We start from the raw sequence: 19,239 nt of genomic DNA, 5'->3' as shown, positions 1-19,239 counted from the left end.
TTTTGACTGCTTTTTGTACTTTATATAGAATCATTAGGTAGATCTTCTTCTGTGTCTGGCTTCACTGGCTCAACATATGTTTGTGAGATTCATCCATACTGTTGTATATAGTTGGTGCAGAAGAATTAACATAGTAGGCCTGAACTTCCATCTTTGAAAAGGCCTGCTTGCAAGGTTGGCCATTGGCCGGTATCCAGAAACTCAGATTTTACAAGGGTTCCCACCATTAATTGATGACAGTGGCTCACTAAACTAAACAAAGACTATGTTTTATGCTAAGCATCTGCTTTTCTTCTGGGAGTCTGGAATTTGAGTACATGACAGGCAGATGGAGCTACAACACTTCACATGTACTGTCACAACTCATTACCAGGGAAAATAAGTACATTGAGGAGATGACTCTGGAAGCTTGAATCTCGTTTCCTCCAGACATTGCCCTATAAGCCTTCTCCCTTTGCTGATTTTGCTTTATACCCTTTTGCCATAAAAACCATAGCCACGAGTACAACTATATGCTGAGGCCTGTGAGGACTCCTAGTGAATCAATGAATCCGAAGGTGGTCTTTGGAACCCCCACTCAACATAAGTTGTGATGTGTTTTGACTGTTGCTTGGTATTTGCTATTTTACAATCAAATGCAAAAAATGTACTTTCCTAAATCACATTATCTTTCTCACATAATGCAAAATACACTTAGATTATTTTAAGTCAGAATTTACAGAAGAGGGCACTCTTTCTTTTTTTTTCTTTTTTCTTTTTTTTCTTTTTTATGTTTTTATTTTTGATACAGAGAGAAAGCACAAGGTGGGGAGGGACAGAAAGAGAGGAAGACAGGAACCAAAGCAGGCACTGCACTGATAGCAGATATCTTGATGTGGAGCTTGAACTCAAGAGCTGTGAGATCATGACCTGAGCAGAAGTTGGATGCTTAACTGACTGAGCCACCCAGGTGCCCTGAGGGCACTCTTAAATCAGGAACCCTGTCCATGAAATGAATAGGAAAGCAGACCACACCCATGTTAACTATCTCGAAATACCAGAAGATATGAATCAAAGTATTCTGTTGATGAAAATAGGTCCCTAAAAATATCAACCATAAAGCTGAAGAAAACAAACACCACATTTCATATGAAATTATAAATCCTGATATAAGCATTTGGGAATATTTAAAAACATGCTAGATCATATATATGAGAACTAAGAACAGAAATGACCAAAAGCTGGATTTGCTTAGGCATTATCATCATCCTATTTTTCCTCAATATTATTCATTGTTTCCCTTTTTGCCAGTTATAACCTCAACCCTGCCACCCAAGATATGAAGAAACTATCAAGCCAAAAATTGAAATTTAGGGACACAAACTTTCAGAGGCTTACCCAACCACTTCATAGGGAATTTTAGATCTGATTAATTTTATAAATTTCCCTAACTCCAAAATTCGTTTCCCTAGGCACTCTCCCCTATAAGCCAAAAGCTTTCCTGCTTAACTCCAGCTTCTGTTTCCTTCATTGCTCTAACTCACTTTCAGTACTTAATTCCCAATCTTGTCTGCCTATCCATTTCTGACACTCCCTATTAAACAGTAACCAACTAATCCCAGTATTTTTCCATCATACTCCATTAAACACCAGTTCTATGGTAAACAAAATGACTTGTCATTACTCGGTAACTCAAATTTTCTCTCAATTTAATAAATATTTTTGTTTCTGGCACTGCATTAAGTGCTGGGGATATAATAAAGAAAAAGATATAATAACCAGCCTTCTGGGAAAGGCAGACAATACCTATGACAACTACAGTGATAGAGGTATACAGAGAGATAATTGTATAATAATGTTTGAACACATTACCTTTTTGCTCAAATGTTTACCACATCTTGGAAGTACAAATACCTAAGTACACCTGAAACTAATATATCACACTGTATGTTAACTATACGAGAATTAAAATAAAAAACAAACACAACAACAAAAAGCAAACACCTAAATCAGACAGCCATTTAAAGTCTACTTGTTCTAGTCTCAATTTATCTCTCTTCTATTACTCCCCTACTGATTTACAGGTATCTCTCAGTCAAACTGGATTATTCATTCTCTGCTGATTGACTCTAAATTGGTTCCCAATTATCTCCTCATTCTGCTGCTCAGGCCTTTGCGTAATTCCCTATTTTTGAGTGTGGGCAGGACCTTGCTGGTCCTGACTTGCAAAGGTAATAGGACGTCATTTTCTTGATTACAATATAAGATGCTGTAACTTCCATCTTTCTAGCAGACTCTCTCTCCCACTTTGATGAAACAAGTTGCCATGTTGGAAGACCCATGAAGCAAGGAGAGCTGACACAGCTAGAAACTGAGGCCCCTGGTCAAACAACCTAAAAGGAACTGAATCCTGACAACCATGTAAGTAAGCTTAGAAGCAGATCTGTCCTTCCCCCATTTGAGCCTTCAGATGAGGCCCCAGCCTTTGACTGCAGCACTGTGAGAAACTCTGAACAGAGAATCCACGCCCTGGCTTGGCTGACCCACAGAAACTATGAAAACCATCTAGTTTGTGGTGATTTGTTATGTAGCAATAAATAAGAAATACACACCCCAGACACATCACATTCATTTTTAATTTGTTCATGTCAACTTTCCAGCCCCAAATTTGAATTAGCCCAAAATCCTACATATCTTTCAATGTTCTAGTCATTTACTATCTCCCAATGAGGCCTTCAATAATCCATCCTTCCAACTCACATACTCCTTACTTTGAACCCACAACTTTCTTTATTGAACTCTGTGACATATTTTTCCTTGTTTTAGCAACATTTAAATGTAATATATTTATTTATTTAATTCCAAGAAAACAATAAACTGGACAAACTGAATAAAACACAAAATACTCCTACCTGATTGAGATTAAGATTGTTTTCAATACTCAGGGGAATCAAATGAGGCAATACTTTTCCAGCAAGCTGCTCTTTGGTGATTCCCAACTTCTTATGTGTAAAGGTACATTTATAAATACCTGATAGAAAACAATGAGACAAATTTTATAATCCAATACCACAAATTCATAGATACTAGGAAAATATTGTATCTATATGAAATCTCTTGATAATCAGTTTAATTACAAATTTTTTCTTATCAGTGCCTAGAATGAGGATGCTCTTAAATATGGATAAGAATGATTTCAGCTTTATCATCAGTTTAAACCATGACATATTTAACCTGTACTTGCTTGGCTTAAGAGCACACTTAATATTAGCATAATATTAAAAGCCTTACTACAGTGCAACAGTAAGGTTACAGAATGATCCTCTCTCCTGAAAACACCTAAATATGTATTTGAGACTTCTCACCCAAACTCGAGACATCTATTTCACAAGTATGTGAGTATAGGTTACACCTTTATTCACTTCTTTAACCAGATTTAACATGTTTAAAACTTTAATAATTTAATTCAACTCCACACAATCCTTTCCTAGTGTCTCACCTATTTACTCAAACTTCCAGAGCCTGCGTATTACAACTATTCCACAAAGCCTTCAGTTGGTAAACTGAGCACATTTGTTTCTCATTCTCTGAATGCTTGTGTTATAAGTGTTTTGTATATAATCCATAGCTTTAGAACACACCATATGTTATTATTTTCATGTTAATGTAAATTTCACTTATATACTCAAAGAGTAACTTTACTGAGCACCTATTAAATGCTTATTTGCTAGGCACTATGCTCATTACTTCTCCCTGCCCATTTTCTCACTGAATTCTCATAAAACTCCTATAATGATGTATTTTTACCCTCATCTGACAGATGAAATTTTTCTAAGTCATTCCAGGAACTGACACAGCCAGGACAGAAGCTAGGGCTCTTTCCACTATGCTAAACTCTTTTTCAGGAAGACTAATTTATTTGAGCCCAAAAGTCTCATACCATATACCATGTCTACAAAGGTCTACAATAAATTACTTGCTGACCATTCCTACAAATATTTACTGAGGGCGTTCTATAGACCAGGCACCTTAGTACTTTAGTAAGTGTTAAAAATACACGGCTGAGTAATTTCATTTTTCTTTAAAATTAATAAACTTTAACTTCAGTAAAAACTAAACTTGCTAATGTTTTTGTGATACTACAAGTATGTCTGTTTCCATTAGTATAGCAGACCCCAGCATTTCCAGATTGGACTATCAAAACTGTAACTATTTACAAACAATTTCAGTTTCTTGACAGAGTAATTTGTAATTATGCTAATAGAACAGAATGTGCTGTAAAGCTAATATGCTTCATCAACACATCACTTAGCAGTGAAACATACTGGTTAAGATTTAAACATATATAAATTAAAAACTAGCTCTACCACTTTTCAGTTGTGTTATCTTGAATAACTTACTTCAACCCTGAGCCTCAATTTCCGTACTGTAAAACAGAAATAACAGTAGCTATCTCATTGGAATTTGGAGAGGACAAGAGATAACACAAAGAAAATACTCAACACAGTGCCTCTTACAAATTGGGTACCAAATAACTATCAAATTTTACTATTAAGACTGGTATCAGCATGTCATGTAGCTTTGTTTGCCTCTCTTATTTGGCATCATTTTATAGGGAAAACTACATGCTATCATGGTATTTGTGAAGCTAGGATTCCCAAATGTCTAATTTGCTAAAATTAACACAAAGAAAAGTTATATCATGGTATTTATCCCATCATTCTTCAATTACTGAATGCTATATACTTGAAAAAAGGATACAAAGGTTTTATAATTTGGAAAATTCATTTGCGTGACTATAAAACAATAAAGTAGCATCAAATAACATTAAGTTTTCAGCTACCTAAAATTCCCATGAGGACTGCGGGTTCCTTGGATGGAATCTGTTGTAAGAAGGGCAGGATATCATCAAGAACAAACCACTTATCCAAGTATTCCAAAATCTTTCCTAAGCACACTAATGAATTTACACGAACCTATTAAGAGAGGTAAATTGCATTAGTCACTTAAAGTCTTGCAATCTAGAACAAAATGTTTAAGTATAAATTTAATCTTCATGTAGATATGTTAAAATCTCAAGAATAAAAGTAGGATGAGGTTTAAAAGCTCTCATCCTTTATTAACATAGGAAATCCATGTATTTACTAACTCCCCTAGACTTGTTTCAGGAAGAATTTATGATTGCTTTACCAGGACACGAGTTAGGTAAAGGTAAGGAATGACTTCAATTTTGTATCCTTTTAAATGAAGTGATTAGGATTTGAGAAGCTTTACTATATATGTGTTTATTAACAATATTTTTGGGGGGACATCTGAATTATAAAAAGGACTACATTCTTCTACCAAGTGATCAAGTTTACTAGGCTTCCAGTACTTTTCTCTAACTCAGGTTTAATTCATTCTTAAATATTTCAACAACATGTGAAAATTATCCATACTTTACCCTACCTGAAGTTTTCTATTTCTAAATATATCTTTAATACAGACATGAAAACCTAATACTTAGGAACTCTTTCACCAAAATTCTATCTATATTTGCTTGACTATTTTGATAAATATTTCACACCCTATTTTTTTGGCTTGAATTTATTAAGATAATTACTTCAAGGAGGAAAAAAGAGACAAACCAAAACCAAAACCAAAACCAAAACAAAAACAAAAACAAAAACAAAAACTGGTGGTTGCCAGAAGAGAGATGGCAGAGAATTGAGTGAAATAAAGGGGATTAAGAATATACTTATTTGATGTAATGTACAGAATTGTTGAATCATTATATTGTACACCTGAAACTAATATAACACTGGATATTAATTACATTTCAATTTTTTAAAAAAGAATAAAATCAATAAAATTCCAGTTAAAAAAACTAAGAAAAACAAAATAATTTAGTTGGTTAAAAAAACACCATATTTCTACAAGAAAGATAGAAAAAAATCTGAAAAATAACATACAATTGTTTTCTGAAATTCAAAAATAAGGAATATTACAAATTCAAAAAAAGATAGCTAAAGTCTTAATTTGCTCTTAGAATCAGTATTTTAAAAGGAATTGCCGTGTGTGTGTGTGTGTGTGTGTGTGTGTGTGTGTGTGTATGAAGAGAACCTAGAAGTACTAGTTTACTTTTATTTTTATTTTTAATATAAAATATTAGTCATGTAAGTCATGAAGAAATAGAGCTCTTATTTTACCTACCTCTGTGTAGAATTTATTTTTTCTTTATTTAAACAGTATTAAACCACAATTCTAACTCATGACTCACATTTTAGGAACTTCCCAGTTAGAATCTTTTAACCTTATGTCCATGAATGCAATTCAGGAATTCACATTTGCCCCTCTGAAGGCAGGAGCACCATACATGGTATATAAAATGCAAATCCATTCCAGAGTTACTGCTCTAAATGCATTCATTATAATTCTTTGTAAACATGCCTTTGAGGGCTCAGTTGCCATCTTAAAATGAGATATAAACATCCCCAGGCATTAATACAGATCATTTAAGTACCTATGCTTCCCACCTCATACATACTTGGAACTGAACTAGAACATGCACTTTGACAAAATGTATGCTAAAATAAATGTATGCTACCATAAAATAAAAGTGTGACTTAAATGATTTTTCTTTTTCCTTTTTTAAGCTTTTTTTATTTTACTTTAATCTGTATACTCAATATGGGGCTCGAATTTACAACTCCAAGATCAAGAGTCCCATCCATACTCTACCAACTGAGCCAGCGAGGTACTCCCAGATTTTTAAAAGGCATTTTGAAAATGAAATTTTAGGGGCACCTGGGTGGCTCAGTCGGTTAAGCGTCCGACTTCGGCTCAGGTCATGATGTAGCAGTCAGTGAGTTCGGGTCCTGCATTGGGCTCTGTGCTGACAGCTCAGAGCCTGGAGCCTGCTTCAGATTCTGTGTCTCCTTCTCTCTGCTCCTCTCCTACTCATGCTCTGTCTCTATCTCTCAAAGATGAATAAATGTTAAAATAAATAAATAAATCAAAAGGAAAAAAGAGAAAAAAAAGAAAATGGAATTTTAAGCTGTATATTACTTCATCTATTTTGAAAATTCAATCAAAAAAATTAGAAAATTTCAGAGAAAAGAACTAGATTTCAAGTCTTTTTAATACTGATGAAGAAAAACACTCGGGGGTATAGTAACTTGCCCCGTGGCACAGGAAGGTTAGTAGAAGAGTCAGAATAAGAAAGAACTCAGGTTTCTTGACCTCATTTCATACTTGTTCATTTTGGTAAACAATGATACTTTTTCCTATTTTTGTATTGTTTTCTATCTCAGGGCCATTAGAACCAAAAAAAAAACATAAATTAAAATGGATTAGGTAAATCATGTCATTTTAATAAGGTAAAATCATGTCATTTAAATTGCTTTTGCCTATCATTCCATTAAGCTACAAATGCTTATATTTATTTAAATTCACATTTCACCTAATAAAGATGAATGAGATCACCAAAGAACTATATTTACAAAATGCAAATTTAATGACCATTATCAAACAACAATATAAAGAACTGATCAGATGAATGAAGAACATTTCTCCCTCTTTTCTAAAGCTGCCATTTGAAGAGAATATTCAATGTTACTTCTTAAAAGAATTATTTGTGGGATAAATTCTTATGATCTACCGTTAGAGAAAAGGTTGAGAATACATATGCCTCTCAATATGAGATAATGAGAACTGTTATTTATTCTACTTCCTTGACCAACAACTATAAGTGTTAAAAATTCTGTATTCAAAGGAATCAACTGCCTTTGGCATAGATTTTTGAGTACAACTATTTCATGCCACTTGTATTCTTGTTAATGTATTGTTTTATTGTACCCTTATTTTTTTTTAAAGTAGGTAAGTGGTGGATATAAAAATATAGAGATAGATTACTAAAAATAAAGGCAGTTTACAAAAGGAAGCTATTCAGAATGATTATAGGCTTATACACCAAATTAAACTCTCATGATTATTTCAAAACTACCAACAAAATAAATTGTGAATTAAAGCAGAAAAGTATTAAGAAAGAAAAATTACTCAGATTTTCTAGTGAAGCACTCAAAGTTAGGGGACAGGAGCAAGGTCAGGGGTGTAATAGTGCAAAATTATGTATCAGGGAAAACTAAAGCTATTGCTCACTTTTTTTTTTATTGCTCACTTATATAGTACTATATTATATAGGTTACCTATAGCCAAGATGAAATATATGAACAAATTACAAAAGGGTTATTTAGGGGCACCTGGGTGGCTCAGGCAGTTGAGCATCCGACTCTTGGTTTCAGCTCCGGTCATGATCTCATGGTTCTTGAGTTTGAGCCCCACATCAGGCTTCATGCTGACAGTGCAGAGCCTGCTTGAAATTCTTCTTCTCTCCCTCTCTCTCTGCCCTTACCCCCATGCGAATGCGCATGCTCTCTCTCTCAAAATAAATAAGATAAACTTAAAAAAAGATAAATGAAGTTTGTTGAAGTTAATACACTGACAGTGCAGAGGCTGCTTGGGATTCTCTCTCTCTTTGCCCCTCCCCTGCTCACTATATCTCCCTTTCTCAAAATAAATAAATAAACATTTTTTTAAAGGGTTATTTAATAATAAGAAAGTGATTTAAAACAATGAGAAGTGAAAGAAAAGCAAAAATTAATATGCAATTACTTACAGCAAGGGAAGATGTCTGTAGACATGCATTTTTAATTCTTGGTATCAAAGCATTTTTCATGGATGGGTAGTCTATAAGATTTGCAAAGGTTGGAATGATGTTTAAACAGAGTTCCTATTAAGAAAATACACTGATTCAATCTTAGAGAAAGACTCTCTTCATCCTTTCTCCCACATATTAAAAACATTTTGCATTTACATAGCTAATTTGTCACACAGTTTGAAATAAACTTTTATTTATGTTTTATCATTTGCTCCTTTCAACAACTAGTTGAAAGAAGAGTTGTCACTAATTTTCAATTTTACAGATGAGAAAACAGACTCAAAAGATCTTATTCAAGGGGCACGTGGGTGGTTCAGTCGGTTCAGAGTCCAACTCTTGGTTTCAGCTCAGGTCATGATCTCATGGTTTGTGAGTTTGAGCCCTGCGTCAGGCTCTGCTGCTGACAGTGCACAGCCTGCTTTGGATTCTCTCTCTCCCTCTGTCTGCCCCTCCCCTGCTTATGCTCTCTCTCTCCCTCTCTCAAAATAAATAAAACTTTTTTAAAAAATTTAAAAAGGACCTTACTCAAAATCATGCAAAGTCATATAACTAGCTTATGGTAACAACAGTCCTTGGTCTTCATTCCTAATTTCTTTCCATGATAACACAATTCATCAATTCATCATTTATTATTTAAAAATGGGAACACCTAAGTTTTGCTATCTTTCACAATAAGGATTAAATACAAAGTAACATAGAACTATTCCTCTTAAATAAGGGATTTCTTAGCTTATCATAAAATAGAATATAAACATTTTCTTTAACATATTTTAAAAGATTGTTTTATAATATTGGGGAGAAATACAATAAGACACTATTATGTAACCCCAGTTTTTAAAACATGTATGCATATGTGTCTGTCTACAGGCTTAGGGAAAAAGACTCAAGGATAGATACGGAAATGTTAACTATGGGCATCTCTGAGAGAGGATTTTAATTTTCTTTATATGTTTAAGCACTTTCAAATTCTAAAACTTAAGCAAGTATAACTCATAGAAACAGGAAAAAGTTATTTAAAACATTGTTAACTAATATTGGCCACAATGTAAATGACTATAACTGGGAACTCTGAATGAGGCTAACAGAGGAAAAGGGGGACTAAATGAGATAAGGAAAAGAACAAGAAATGGCTTGAGAACTAACTGGCTCAAGAACATATATCTCAGATACCTTATAAGAGCAGAATGTTCCTTGTAGCAAAGCAAAGAAGAAGGGATTACTAAAGAAAATGGAGGCATAATTGTGTATCAGGGAAGGAGTTAGACAATATTCGGTATACTTAAAGACATTCATTTGTAGTTAGCAGACAGAAATAAATTAACTACTAACAATCTGTTATCAAAATAATGGCCAAGTATTTTATTTGCTTTACTCCCAATTTCCAAAAAGCAGCTATTAAGAGTTGCATGTTTATATCCACTCAGAATTGTAATTAATAAGTGTGACATAACTTGAGGATAAGAAGTACAAGCTACGTTCAAGGACGCCCATTTTCCAAAGATGGGCAAGAATAGGCAAGAGTGAGCAGTTTATGAGATACTGTACTCCTGTTACCAGAGGGGACCTCTGTAGGGAAGGTCAGCCTTTAATTCATGAGAGCAAGCATACATGTGCACTATGCTGTATAACCTAGCAATAGGTTATAAAGAGGCAAATCTTAAATTACGTCTAAATCATTTAGCTAAAAGTGGGGAGGAAGAGCTCTTTTCCAAGAAGGAAATATGATGAAGAACCTAGAAACAGGAGACTGAAACAAACCAAAACTCAAGGAAGTCATTAGCTTATTCTCAGGAATTTCTGCCTCTTAGTTTATACTTTATAACTGGTGGTGGGGAGAGGAGAAAAAGTATAGCTTCTAAGTTTAATTTTAAAGGTAAAAATTTTTTATTTGGTTCACATATACATTTCTATTCAAGCCTCTAAGCACCCTAATTTTTGTACATCATTTTCTACTTTCCTAAATGTATTTCTGAACCCCCTTTAGCCTCCTAAATATTTCTAATCAAACTTCACTTTAAAAATATCACTCCAGAGGCACCTGGGAGGCTCAGTTGGTTGAGCATCTGACTCTTGATCTCAGCTCAGGTCATGGTCCCACGGTTGTGGAATGGAACCCCAAGTCGGGCTCCACACTGAGTCGAGATTCTCTCCCTGTGTTTATGATTCTCTCTCTCTCTCTCTCCCTCTGCCCTTCTCCCCACTTTGTGCTCTCTCTAAAAAAATAAAAAAATAAAAAATTAAAATTAAATAAAAAATATCACTCCAAAAATGAATTTCCAAAGTTACTTTCCAGCCTTCTACTTGCTTGAAACTTGAAGACTTTTGTTTCTTGGGGTGCCTGGATGGCTCAGACAGTTAAGTGTCCAATTCTTGGTCTCGGCTCAGGTCATGATCTCATGGTTTGAGAGTTTGAGCCCCACACTGGACTCTGTGCTGATAGTGTGGAGGCTTCTTGGGATCCTGTCTCCCTCGCTTTCTGCCCCTCCCCCATTCGTTCTCTATCTCTCTCTCAAAATAAATAAACATTTAAATAAAGACTTTTGTTTCTTGCTCTTATTCTAGTATTCTCCCAAAGATCAGATAGTCTTTTAACTTTAACACTCTTACCAAGCAATGATGATACTAATTAATTGGACTGGTGACTAAAGACATACTGAATGATGCAAGAAATGTGGGTTTCTAAAATTCAGCAAAGCTGCACAGGTCAATCTGATTTAAATATTAACTATTTCAATAAATACTTATTGGCTGATGTGTATTGGCCAAATGAACCCCCTTATGAAGAAAAATTAGCTTTCACATCACTCAACATTTCTCTCCTTCCTAATCTCAGTGAACATAAAACCAGGTTGGCTACACAGGGCCTGTGGGAATGTTTTAAGAAGCTATAATTCATAACTCCTTTGGAAAGGCCTAAAAAGTAAAAGTAAGTACTTCTTTGTCCCATGTCATTTGGACAAAACCAGCATATCCTCACCTTTAAGAAGGCATGACGTTATATGGAAAAAATGTAACATGAACCTCACAATTTTGAATAAGCAAAAACCTAGACAAAGACTAAAATGAGTCAAAAAAGTGACCTTATACACGTGGTATTAGGTTCACATTATTTTTAAGTAATCTCCATACCCAACATGGAGTTTGAACTCACACCCCAAAATCAAGAGTCGCGTTCGCTACTGACTGAGCCAGCCAGGTGTCTCTGGTATTAGGTTCACATTAGAAAAAAAAGGCTTTGGTCAATAACCTTTAAAAAATAAAATTCTGTTTTTCTTTACTAGAATTTCTATACTGGCAAAGAAACTTTAAATATAAAACCATTTATGCAATGAGATGTTCTTAACATAGGTACTTATTTTCCAAAGTAAAAAAAAAAAAAAGAAAAAGGAAAAAATTATACTTTTAACAGCAATCCAAAATTTTTTTGCCAGACAGCCCTATAGAACCAAAATTTTAATAGCAAAGCTAAAGAACTAAGTTTGGCAAAGTACATGATGTTTTAACATAACCTCTATGACACACAGAAATAGCTATAAATGCATTAGGAATGGTCACACTAAATTACTGTCTGGTTTGCTATCTACTTGCTACACAAATTAACTTCAGTATAGAAGGAACACTTAGAAAAGTAAGTTATCAAGTATGAAAAAAAATTAGGAATATGGGAATACCTACTTAATGTTTTCATTAAAAAAGTCACATGTATCTTTGACATTTCATTCCTATGTTAGTTATTCATTTAGGAAGAAGATATACAATGATTCAACTATAAGAAATCAAATCTTTCAGAATAGAACATTTTTGATAAATAAAAGCAATGAATCTTTTACTTTGTTAATACAGATATTTGTCAATACATTCTTTAAATTAATTGGGAGCAGATACATTTTACTAACAGTATATAATGCAATTCAATGGATTAATAATATAGATCACTATTGAGCTTTATATAAAAGATTTTATAATTCAAACCCAAAATGTACTTCTTTCTTTTTTTTTTAAATCAAAATCATTATTTAAAAAAAATCAAATATTATACCTGGATCTGAATGGAAGGAGCCTCTAGTGCTCTATAAACCATTGGTAAGACACTGTTCTTTATCTCATCAGGAGGAGTTTTGGTTAGTAGCAAATCCATTTTTTGTAGGAAAATTAACAAAATCTGTGTAGAAAAAAGGAACAATGTATTAAAGCCTAGAATCTTTATAAGATTTCACATATGACAAAATTTAAAGTCTCTTCAAAAAAGTAAGTTCTGTATTTTGACACTCACCATGTTGCTAGCCTGAGGGCATGGAAGACAAAAACATACAAATCAAGTTTCTTAGATTTCTGGAAGCACAATATTTAACATTTGCTCTCAGTTTAAACATTTAAGTGAAGACTAATTTCCTAACTCTCACATATCTTCGGCAATACATTACTCACCTGTAAGTACCACTATCTGGGTATCCAATGGGTTTAAAAAAAAAAAAAGAAAGAAAGAAAGCCTGAGAACAGCAAAGTCAGATATCCCAAAGAAGTAGTTCACTTGGCTTCTGAGTTTAAGAACAGAAGAAAAGGTACAGAAATGAAAAGGTCTGTCAGGAAAAATTCTAAAAAGAGACATTTTCAATGGTCTCCAATCATGTTTTCTCACCTAGTTGCCACACATACCTAGATTATAAGGAAAAAATGGCCCCTTCTATTCATGCAGACTACATGAGTGTTTCATGAGTGAACATGTGGCTCCGCCACTTTCACTCCTAACATCTTGACCATATTTGGGGAACTCTGCTTCAAAGCCTACAGTTCCCTCATCTGCCCTTTCTTAGCCATAGGAACTCTTGCTTTACCACCACAGACTTCCTTCTGTTCCCCTCCTTTTAAAGGAAGGACCGCAAATAGCCTCTCATAAAACCATTAAATCACACAGCTGATGGTTTATTAATATGCTACTGCCATGGAATGGCAGAAATATGTAGTAATATTTACTATGTGTCTAGAAATTTCATTTAATGTCAACAACCCCTTTTGTTTCAGAAATGAGCAAAACTAAGGTTTTAAGAGTCTAATGACTTGCCCATGTTATCCTTCTAATAAGGATGAAGAAGACCAGATTCAAACCCAGGTGTGTGACCCTACTGCTCTTAAATCCAAGACTACCTTGGGGCACCTGGGTGACTCAGCTGGTGAAGCATCTGACTTTGGCTCAGGTCATGATTTCACAGTTCGTGAGTTCGAGCCCTGCATCGGGATCTGTGCTGACAGCTCAGAGCCTAGAGCTGCTTCGGATTCTGTGTCTCCCTCACTCTCTGCCCCTCCCCAGCTCATGATGTCTCTCTCTCACAAACAATTTTTAATTTTTTTTAATATCTATTCATTTTTGAGAGACAAAGAGAGACATAGCATGAGTGGGGGAGGGGTAGAGAGAGAGGGAGATGCAGAATCTGAAACAGGCTCCAAGCTCTGAACTGTCAGTACAAAGCCCAACACGGGGCTTGAACTCACAGACTGTGATATCATGGCCTGAGCTGAAGTTGGACGCTTACCCACTGAGCCACCCAGGCGCCCCTAAAAAAATTTTTTTAAAAACCCAAGACTACCTTGAATCTGACAAATATTAATAATAGAGTCTAACATCAGAAATTAATTACATTTTAACTTATAATACACACACACACATTATTTCCATGGTGCTGTAAGCATTTTCCTCCTCCTGGTAAAACTATTTATCAGCAATAAAATAAAGAGAAACAACTGGCATAAACTATCTACAAGCTAAAGACCCTAAATAACAAAAAGAAAAACAAAAACAAATATTTAAAAGTACAGAAGAAAAAGAAATACTTCTTTTCACAAACCAATAACTTTCAATAAGTCCAATAAGAACAGTATGCCAGATCTCAATATAACTTATTTTCTGAGGTGGTAACTTACGGAGAGCTATCAACATTTACTTGCAAAGTTTAATTATAATTTTAGGAATGGTTCACTTCAAACATATGCAAAATAGGTTCTAATGGAAAAAAAAGTCTCTTATACTTACCTCAATTTTTAAAAAGTCACACATCCATTTCTTTTGTTTTCAGTGATAGTCATCATTGGCTAATATCATTAAGTAACAGAAAACAAATAGGAAAGAGTATTTACATACATACCTGGATTGGCTCCTGCTGTTTAAAAACAGGGCCAAGTTCAGGTAGAATTAATTTGACATATTCTTCTTTGGTGCATTCTTCAGCAATCAGTAGAACATTGGGCAAAACAAAAGGTACCATATCAGGGTTTACAAATTCTGAAGTCAAACAAGGCAAAATTCTCTGCACAATGACACGCTGAAAGGCAAAAATGTTTTCATAAAACTAAATTTGACTTCGGGTCTTTAGTGTTAATATTGAAGTTACAGTCTAAAATGTCCAATCCCTTTGGGGAAGATGACCATATAATTTCCCTCAGGAAACCTTCCTTCATTAAGTCTTCACTAATTTGTTTCTCCTCTTCATTACTTATGATTCATACCACACAATTTAAAAACCGTCCTGTATTATTAATTGTTGTTTCATGCATATTGACTCTATCTACACTTACTGAAAGAGCCTTGAGAGCAAGAACAATATTTATGTTTCCTTTTTATTCTCCATAGCATCTAAGTAAAGGGTTAACTAAACAGTGAATAATCAAAGAGTATCGGCAGATTAAACACTGGAGATATTTTTGCAGGAATCACCAGTTTTCCAACCATTGACTTCTATGGCATTCACCAACATATTTTAGACTATATTACACTCATGATTTAATAAGCCAGAGAAGGAGAGTTACAGGAACTGGAGAGGCTAGTATCAATACAGAAGTATCACTTAATTGCTGGTGAAGCAATGATCTCCACAATGACAGCTTATGGACCTGTCTTCTGACATTTAATGTGCAAGCACTACCTTTGCATAGGTAGTATTCTTGTAATTTTTTTACCTAATTTTTTAGGTGATTTTTGGACCCCACGAAAAAGGTCCACTAAACTTTTAGCTTCAGTCTGCAGCCTTCTATAGTCATTTATGTACCTAAGGCAAAAGTTCTATTTATTTCTCTGGAAGAGTTATTATAGTAAATGAAAATCCTGTCTATAAGAAAAAACTGATCAACAACAAACCTTGGGCAGTTTTGGTAGAACTTTTGGCAGTCCTTTGAAAAACTGTGATTTCTGAAGATTATCTCTTTGGAATAAGGTATCAAAATACTGCAGTGTTACTGCACCAACATCATCAAAGAAGGGAATCTAAAAATAGAGAAATAAAATTATTTTGGTAAATATTAAAGTACTTCTCATACCTGAAACTGCCATAATATAGTAAAAAAAATTTTAGAAATGTTTAGCAAAATACTAAAAAGCACTTAATAGTTCTAATTATAAAAATCAAAATAAGGAATAACCAAATTTCTTTTCAGGTTCAAATTTTTCAGTCGGTACCTGTGAGTTCCCTAGGCAGTAACATTCTCTTTACCTAACTAATAAATGCTGAAAGATTTAATATCTTGAAGGCATAAAGAGCACTATTAAAATCCATGCTTACATGAGTAAATTAGAAGGCCATGAATCCTTGGGGTGTCCAGAATTTCTACACCTGTATAACTATTAGGATTCTAATTATCTGAAATCTTATTTTATATCACAGCAATTATACACATAAATTATTTAACTGTTTAAAGATTAAAAGAAGTTGCATATTTAACACATTTGAGAATACAGATGTTATCTGGGGCCTCTGGCTAAATCTTGCTTTAGAAGCACTTAATCTACTTTTAACTCCTTGTCTCTCTTCCACCTAAGGCAGGAATTCATGTGTACTCACCTTGGTCATTTGATCTGCATCTGGTCTTACAGTCGGAGTTACATTTAACAGTAGTTTTACATGTTCACGGACTTCCTCGGGTATATTTGAAAGTGAACTAGATCCTAAACGACTCAACTATTCAAAAGAGTAATACTATTAAATATGAATATAAAATATTCAAAAAGATAATGCATTTACAGTCAACAGTCTATTTAAAAAACCTTTTTTTCCTCAAAAAAACTAAAAACAGAACTACCCTACAATCCAGCAATTGCACTACTAGGCATTTATCCAAGGGATACAGGGGTGTTGTTTCAAAGGGACACATGCACCCCCATGTTTATAGCAGCACTATCAACAATAGCCAAGGTATGGAAAGAGCCCAAATGTCCATCAATGGATGAATGGATAAAGAAGATGTGGTACATATATACAATGGAGTATTACTCGGCAATCAAAAAGAATGAAATCTTGCCATTTGCAACTACGTGGATGGAACTGGCAGGTATTATGCTAAGTGAAATTAGTCAGAGAAAGACAAAAATCATATGACTTCACTCGTATGAGGACTTTAAGAAACAAAACAGATGAACATAAGGGGAGGGAAACAAAAAGAATATAAAAACAGGGAGGGGGACAAAACAGAAGAGACTCATAAACTGAGGGTTTATGGAGGGGTTGTGGGAGGGGGGATGGGCTAAATGGGTAAGGGGCAGTAAGGAATCTACTCCTGAAATCACTGTTGCACTATATGCTAACTAATTTGGATATAAGTTTTAAAAAAAAATTAAAATTAAAGCAAAAACAAAAAACAAAAAAAACCTTTTTTAAGTTTATTCAAAAATATATTTTACCCTGAACAAACTGCTAATTCTACTGTGGCAAGATAATTAAAACACTTATCTTCAATACCTGAAATTGTTTCTATGACAAAAACAAAATGCCCATCATTTTAGATCATATTTCAGTATTCACTCTAGTAAATAAATGCCACAATTAAAGTTGTGGTAACAAACTTTGATCCTCATTATTTATAGAATTACTTTTGTTAAGTTGATTTTATGCAAACTTAAAATATGAGACACTCGTCTCACTTTACAGAATTTTCTGGGGACATTTTATTTTTGTATTTTATTTTATTTTTTTAACCTTTATTTATTTTTGAGACAGAGAGAGACAGAGCATGAACAGGGGAGGGGCAGAGAGAGGGAGACACAGAATCTGAAGCAGGCTCCAGGCTCTGAGCTGTCAGCACAGAGCCCGACGCGGGGCTCGAACCCACGAACCATGAGATCATGACCTGAGCCGAAGTCGGACGCTTAACCGACTGAGCCACCCAGGCGCCCCTTTCTGGGGACATTTTAAAAAAATCAAAGAAAAATTTAATACATTGTTAATGCAAGCAAATATTTATATATAAGGCAAATTACCTGATCCAACTGCCTACTAAAACTCTTGTAAATATCTTGCTTGTTAACTTCAAATATGGGTTTCCCTTTGTTAAATACAGCATACATGACAGTTCCTAGAGAGTACATATCACTGGCTGTTTCACAGCTCACAGAAAGTATGTATTCAGGAGCCAAATATTCAGGATTTGGAAGACACAATGATGGTAGATTTGGGTCCCATTCTTTACAAGGAAACTTAGGCTATAAGAACACAGAAAAGGGATTAGAAAGATTAAATATTTCAAATTAAGGCAAACCACTATCAAACAGTAGCAACCTAATTTTAAATTCATACTCAGTCATGCAAGTAAAAACACTACCACCTTCAATCCTAAAATTCCCAAATTCTCAAATCTGGAAAGGACACTAGACAAACTGAGAGATATGAATAAGAACTCTTGCAACTTTCAGATGATTGGACCTCTCTTCCAGAAGACAAATTATCACTATAAGATGCAATATGAATATGAAAAGGTAGAACCTATGTTCTATGATACATAAGCTTCAAGTTTTCTGGACTCAGATTATCATTTGAAGCCTTGTTCTTTCACTAACTAGCTGCATGATTTAGTTAACAAGTTCAAAAGGTTGTTGTAAGATTAAACAAATGCATGGGAAAAAATGAACCTAACAAAGTGTCTGACCCAAAGTGTATATTCAACCAATACTAATTCTTTCTGCTTCCTTTAAAAGAGTTTACTTCAATTACAAATCTATCTTAGGTCAAATCAGGATCCCTTTAACAACTACATATATTAAAAACTTGAAATATTACAGTATTTCCTAAGTATAAATAGGCAGATACGATAACCACTAAGTAACAGGTGCTTTGGAACCAGACAGACTGGGTTCAAATCCTAGCTCTACCACTTAACCACCCGCCTAAACTTAGGCAGATTATTTTATTCTATGAGCCTAACTTAGTCATCTATATTATTCCTGTATCTCACGGACTGTGGTTAAGAAAATACATAAAAAGTGTTTAGTAAAGTGCTTCAATAAACATTAGCTATTATTATCACTGCTACTGTTGTTATCATGCTCCCTGTAGAAGATTCTGTAGTCCAATAAATTAGGAAAACACTACTAGAGATTCACAATGTTTCTTTAGTGTATTTGACATCCTAAGGAAAAAAAAGCCTACCTAACCCAACAGTTCTCAGATTTGTTTAACTCTAGCATCCTTTACTCAAGTAACATTACTATGGAATTACCAAGCTGAAGAATACTCTTAGGTAAAATGAACACTAGAAATTTCTATAAAGTTAAACATTTAAACATACATTGTACCACATAGCCT

At 34.3% G+C, this 19,239-nt stretch overlaps 1 protein-coding gene across 2 annotated transcripts in view; it reads right to left on the bottom strand.

The window, feature by feature from the left end:
- Positions 1-19,239, bottom strand: part of SCYL2 (SCY1 like pseudokinase 2) — a 68,836-nt gene that overhangs the window by 13,360 nt on the left and 36,237 nt on the right. For both annotated transcript variants that reach the window (XM_047065287.1, XM_047065286.1), the window contains exons 6-13: positions 17,919-18,140; positions 16,507-16,623; positions 15,807-15,932; positions 14,818-14,994; positions 12,717-12,839; positions 8,636-8,749; positions 4,823-4,955; positions 2,892-3,010 (exon numbers count right to left, since the gene is read on the bottom strand). In XM_047065287.1, the coding sequence (XP_046921243.1) occupies positions 2,892-3,010; positions 4,823-4,955; positions 8,636-8,749; positions 12,717-12,839; positions 14,818-14,994; positions 15,807-15,932; positions 16,507-16,623; positions 17,919-18,140 (1,131 nt within the window). The remainder of the gene's footprint in view (positions 1-2,891; positions 3,011-4,822; positions 4,956-8,635; positions 8,750-12,716; positions 12,840-14,817; positions 14,995-15,806; positions 15,933-16,506; positions 16,624-17,918; positions 18,141-19,239) is intronic.

Source organism: Lynx rufus, unplaced genomic scaffold (genome assembly GCF_022079265.1).
Source record: "Lynx rufus isolate CCGP_SWC_20201006 ecotype Redwood Valley unplaced genomic scaffold, mLynRuf1.p SCAF_7, whole genome shotgun sequence".
Classification (NCBI taxonomy): Eukaryota; Metazoa; Chordata; class Mammalia; order Carnivora; family Felidae; genus Lynx; species Lynx rufus.
Note: the sequence above shows the minus strand (reverse complement) of the source record. Positions and strands in the feature narration are given on the sequence as shown.